At 44.6% G+C, this 6,431-nt stretch overlaps 1 protein-coding gene across 1 annotated transcript; it reads right to left on the reverse strand.

The window, feature by feature from the left end:
* Positions 1 to 1,811: 1,811 nt before the first annotated feature.
* LOC123120931 (ethylene-responsive transcription factor ERF025-like) lies at positions 1,812 to 2,411 on the reverse strand. Its single transcript, XM_044540893.1, has one exon. The coding sequence runs from the start codon at positions 2,409 to 2,411 to the stop codon at positions 1,812 to 1,814; it is 600 nt and encodes a 199-aa protein (XP_044396828.1).
* Between the last annotated feature and the right edge of the window lie 4,020 nt (positions 2,412 to 6,431).

Raw genomic sequence — 6,431 nt, forward strand, 5'->3', positions numbered from 1 at the left:
AAGAGATGAGAATTTATGATGGGTACTTGGTGGGCTTGACGTGGATCTCCCCGGCAACGGCGCCAGAAATTGGCAAGTTGACGGGAGACTAATTTTGACTTTTGCGAAGCTCCCCGGCAACGGCGCTAGAAATTCTTCCTGCTACTTCTGGCGCCGTAGAGATAAGTATTTCCCTCAGAGGGTGATGCAACATAGTAGAGATAAGTATTTCCCTTAGTTAAGAACCAAGGTATCAATCCAATAGGAGAAACGTGCAAGTCCCCAATCGATGCACCTGCGCAAACAATCAAACACTTGCACCCAACGCGATAATGTGATTGTCAATCCCTTCACGGTCACTTGTAAAGGTGTTATCTGATAGAGATAAATAAAACTAAACAAAAAATAAAATATTTTTCGGTTTTTTGGTTTACAGATATGAAAATAAAGATTGCAAAATAGTAGATCGGAAACTAATATGATGGAAAATAGACCCGGGGGCCATAGGTTTCACTAGAGGCTTCTCTCATGAAGGCAAATAATACGGTGGGTGAACAAATTACTGTCGAGCAATTGATAGAAAAGCACAAAGTTATGACGATATCCAAGACAATCATTATGTAATATAGGCATCACGTCCGTGTCAAGTAGGCCGACTCCTACCTGCATCTACTACTATTACTCCACACATTGACCGCTATCAAGCATGCATCTAGAGTATTAAGTTCATAAAAATGGAGTAACGCCTTAAGTAAGATGACATGATGAAGAGGAATAAACTCAAGCAATATGATGAAAACCCTATCCTTTTATCCTTGATAGCAATAATTCAATACGTGTCTCGCTACCCCTACTTTGTCACTGGGTGAAATCACGCAAGATTGAACCCAAAGCTAAGCACCTCTCTCATTGCAAGAAAAACCAATCTAGTTGACCAAACCAAACCAATAATTCGAAGAGAAATACAAAGATATCAAATCATGCATATAAGAATTCAGAGAAGATTCAAATAACATTCATAGATAAGTTGATCATAAATCCACAATTCATCGGATCTCGACAAACACACTGCAAAAGAAGATTACATCGGATAGATCTCCAAGAACATCGAGAAGAACATGGTATTGAGAATCAAAGAGAGAGAAGAAGCCATCTAGCTACTAGGTATGGACCCATAGGTCTGTGGTAAACTACCCACGCTTCATCGGAAGGGCAATAGAGTTGATGTAGATGTCCTCAGCACTGTCACTTTAATTTACTAAAGGTTGATGTTGCATCCTAGTAATAAACATGTCCTTTCTTTTTTCTAGGGATTCGTACAGTTGCCGTTGTCAGAGAATGGTTAGAAGAAAACGATGTTTCATCTGCCAAAATCATAGTTGATTGAGATCATAGTTACAATCAATTGCAAATACAACACACAACTACGTACATCCACATGAACAGTCCATGCAAGCCTCCTCGTGACCCACTCAGAGATTTTAGTGAAGTATCTTATATACTGCCAAGCAAAGGTCGGATTTTTTAGACAGAGCCAAACCGGAGACCTTTTCCCCTTGTAGCTTTCATCAAACCACAAGGGTCCAAAACACGCAAGTACTTCAATCAGAAGGGGAAAAAAACTCTCTTTTTTTAATGTTGAGAAAAAAAAATTAAGATCATATAGAGAGAAAAAGGAGAGAGAGGTAGAAGGAGATCAGGCAGATGCTAAACCCACATCTGCATGCGTTACCGGATAGAAAAAACGGGTCTCTACGCCGGTATGCGCCTCCGTCCTTACCTATCATCGTTACTACGTAAGTAGTGCTGTAGGCCATGATCGATCGATCGGTTTACGGGTCACGGTAGCTCCAGAGGCTCTCCCCAACCTCGGAAGGGTCCGGCGATTCGTCGGAGGAGTCGGGGCTGAGCCTCGGGGGGCTCATCATCATCCCGGCGGCCATGTTGCGGAGGAACTGCGGCGTCTCGAAGAGCGCCTCCTCGTCCAGGAAGTACTGATTGAACCCAATGCCGGCTCGATCCTGCTGGGCCATGACGCTCGCCGAGGCAGCATCAGCGGCACTGCTTCCAGTTCCACCCAACTGCTGCTGCAGAGCGGATCCAGCAGCCGCAGGGGCAATGCCGCCGCCGGCGCGGTCGTGCCGGATGGAGGCGGCTGCGGCGGCCGCCGCCGCGCGGATGCCGTCCGCGGAGGTGGACGCCGGTGCCGGGCGCGTGGCCGCTAAGGCGGGGAAGTTGAGCGCCGCGTCGGCCCCGCGGAGAGCGTGGGCGGCCACGTCGTACGCCACGGCGGCCATCTCGGCCGTCGGGAACGTGCCGAGCCAGATGCGGCGCGCCTTCCGCGGCTCCCGGATCTCCGAGACCCACTTCCCGTACCGGCTCCGGATGCCGCGGTAGAAGGGGTGCCTGCCCGACGACCCATGCCCAGACATTGGTTGATCAGCTAGGGCAATGGTCGGACTACAGTACACTTCACCTATTAGAGCGTACGTAGTATCAGTCGATGAGTGCTTAGCTGAGAGTGGTGACTGTGGGAGTGTGCGCGTGTGCGCGTGCAAGCAGTTCGCCGTCGGATAAACTAATACTACACACCGAGGAACTCCGAGCAGCGTAAATATTATAGCCAACAACCGATTAAATAGGGTTGTCATGTCATCTGCAGGCAACTTAATAGCTCACTCATATAGTAATCATACTTATGTCATTATTAATATGCACGGCCTGCCTTTTTTTCTCGTAAAGGGTGTTAAAGATTGCCACGGCCGATTGTAAATCTACAAACTACTAGTACTTCTCTTCTCTCTCCTCTTTTATCTTCTCTAATCTTTAATAGCCCACCTACATGATCTTTATATATTTGCTTAAGATGGCGAAGAAGCGCGCGGGCGGAAGCATGCGGGACGCCATGACGCCGGCCGGCTCTCGGAGCTGTTACCGGGGAAGCAAACTGCTGGGTTCGGCTCCTCTGCTGTTATGTTGTCACTGTACGGGTGCTGTAACTTCAAAATCCACCGTTCACTCTAATCAGAAGGCTCTCCTTCATCTTCCTCGTTTCTCCCATTAATTGAAAAAAAAACACCCACGCCGTGGTGGTGGATAAATCACCCAGGGTGGTTAAGCCGGCACCCACGGCACCGGGACGCAAAACGCCAGGAGCTGATGGCTTCTAAAATCACAACGTTATGTTGCCGGCGCAGGCACGCTCGTGAAGCCCAAACGAACATCGACGGCGATGTTGGAGCTTGGAGGTCAGGAGCTTGCCAACCTCCTGTAGGATATGTAGAACAAGGCTCATGCGGCTACTGAACATGGAGTCACCAGACATGCAGAGTTAGTAATTCTTCGATGCAGAGTCCCGGCGCCATGCGGGCCGGCTTAATGAATGCGGCTCTGTGGACAACCTAGCTGGCCGGTCCGCCGGTGCAGCGAACTTGAGGAACGTCGTCGAGGCATGTTGGTGTTGTGGGTTTTTTTTTAATTAATGAGAGAAACGAGGAAGATGAAGCAGAGCATTTTGATTATGTTAGAAGGGAATAGAGCAAGATTGGTGAAATCATTGTTGTATTGCTTGAGCCTCATGGACATATATATAGGAGTACATAATTATCTTGGAGTATAAGTCAAGGTAGAATAATATCCTACGTTATCCTAGCTTTTCTAATAATCACGATACTCAACAGATTAGAGTGGACGGTGGATTTTAAAGTTACAGCACCCGCACAGTGACAACCTAACAGCAAAGGAGCCGAACCCCAAACTGCTAGGGTAAACATAATCGTAGCCACAGCCCTTGGAGTTCTTTTCGGGTGCACGGGGAGAATCACGTCGCTTTTAAGGCTCTCTAATCGTTAATCATGGAGCTCCAATTTGCTTAGTTTTTTTATCAAGGTGTAACTATTTGGCTTTTTTTCCCTGGGTGATGGGAATTTTTTTGTCGTTACTGTTTTTCTTTACTCTACGTCAATGATTCTTTCTTTTTTAACAACCAACGGTAATAATTTTTCCACGGGGATAGGATGATGTTTACAGATTAGCTTATGGAGCCGCACCATTTAGGAAAAAGCTTTTAGGCCATTTTTTCCTTCTCAGGGAGATGTGTGGAATAGTCAACTTCTTAACGAATGAGCAAGTGGCAGCTCACTCGTGACCCGGCTTGTATTTTCTGCAGTGACATATTCTTTGATTATGACATTGCTAAAGTAATTCAGAGATATATTTTCGAAGTAAGAGGACAACAAGTTGCGTCAAATTATGAAAGAACTCGAGGGAATGGAACTATGTACTGGCACTAGGGTCAGTCAGACCCTAACGATCTCTGGGATTTCTTAAAATCGAAGATAAGTTGTACGAGCACATATGCTTTCATAATCCCTCCTTACAAACTAACGGCTTGAGATAAAAAAAAGACGATTTGAGTGTCTCGGGGGATGACATGCACATATGCTTTCATGAAAAATATATCATCATCTCTCTTGCATACTATCGCTACCGGTTCATGTGCTGCTGATCTTTGATAATTAACGTCAATGTCTGTAGAGAGTCTCTTATTTTGTCACTTTCATATACTAGTGCGAAATTTTCATTATAGAACTTGGCTTGTATATTCCAACAATGGGCTTCCTCAAATGCCCTAGGTCTTCGTGAGCAAGTAAGTTGGATGCACACCCACTTAGTTTCTTTTGTTGAGCTTTCATATATTTATAGCTCTAGTGCATCCGTTCATGGCAATCCCTACTCGCTCACATTGATATCTATTGATGGGCATCTCCATAGCCCGTTGATACGCCTAGTTGATGTGAGACCATCTTCCTCCTTTTTTGTCTTCTCCACAACCACCACTCTATTCCACCTATAGTGCTATGTCCATAGCTCACGCTCATGTATTGCGTGAAAGCTGAATTTTTTTGAGAATACTAAAGTATGAAACAATTGCTTGGCTTGTCATCAGGGTTGTGCATGATTTGAGCATTTTGTCTGACGAAGATGGAGCATAGCCAAACTATATGATTTTGTAGGGATGAACTTTCTTGGCCATGTTATTTTGATAAGACACAATTACTTTGCTAGTATGCTTGACGTATTATTATTTTTATGTCAATATAAACTTTTGTCTTGAATCTTTCGGATATGAACATTCATGCCACAATATAGAAAATTACAGTGATAAATATGTTAGGTAGCATTCCACATCAAAAATTCTGTTTTTATCATTTACCTACTCGAGGACGAGCAGGAATTAAGCTTGGGGATGCTTGATACGTCTCCAACGTATCTATAATTTTTGATTGTTTCATGCTATTATATTATCTGTTTTGGATGCTTAATGGGCTTTAATATGCTCTTTTATATTATTTTTGGGACTAACCTATTAACCGAAGGCCCAGTGCCAGTTTCTGTTTTTTGCCTATATTAGTGTTTCGCAGAAAAGGAAAATCAAACGGAATCCAAATGGAATGAAACCTTAGCGATGATCTTTCTTGGACCGAAAGCAAACCAGAAGACTTGGAGATCAAGTCGGAGATGCAACAAGGCAACCACGGAGGAGGGCGTGCCTAGGGGGGTAGGCGCGCCCCCATCCTCGTGGGCCCCTCGTAGCTCCACCGACGTACTTCTTTCGCCTATATATACTCGTATACCCTAAAAACATCATGGGGAGCCACGAAACCACTTTTCCACCGCCGCAACCTTCTGTACCCGTGATATCTCATCTTGGGGCCTTTTCCGACGATCTGCCGGAGGGGGAATCGATCACGGAGGGCTTCTACATCAACACTAAAGCCTCTCCGATGAGGCGTGAGTAGTTCACCACAGACCTTCGGGTCCATAGTTATTAGCTAGATGGCTTCTTCTCTCTCTTTGATCCTCAATACAAAGTTCTCCTCGATGTTCTTGGAGATCTTCGATGTAATACTCTTCTGCGGCGTGTTTGCCGAGATCCGATGAATTGTGGATTTATGAACTTGATTATCTATGAATAATATTTGTTCTTCTATGAATTCTTATATGCATGATTTGATGTCTTTGCAAGTCTCTTCGAATTATCGGTTTAGTTTGGCCTACCAGATTGATCTTTCTTGCAATGGGAGAAGTGCTTAGCTTTTGGTTCAATCTTGCGGTGTCCTTTCCCATTGACAGTAGGGGCAGCAAGGCACATATTGTATTGTTGCCATCGAGGATAAAAAGATGGGGTTTATATCATATTGCTTGAGTTTATCCCTCTATATCATGTCATCTTGCTTAATGCGTTACTCTGTTCTTATGAACTTAATACTCTAGATGCATGATGGATAGCGGTCGATGTGTGGAGTAATAGTAGTAGATGCAGAATCGTTTCGGTCTACTTGACACGGACGTGATGCCTATATTCATGATCATTGCCTTAGATGTCTTCATAATTATGCACTTTTCTATCAATTGCTCGGCAGTAATTTGTTCACCCACCGTAATACATG

The sequence above is a fragment of the Triticum aestivum genome, chromosome 5D (genome assembly GCF_018294505.1).
Source record: "Triticum aestivum cultivar Chinese Spring chromosome 5D, IWGSC CS RefSeq v2.1, whole genome shotgun sequence".
NCBI lineage: Eukaryota > Viridiplantae > Streptophyta > Magnoliopsida > Poales > Poaceae > Triticum > Triticum aestivum.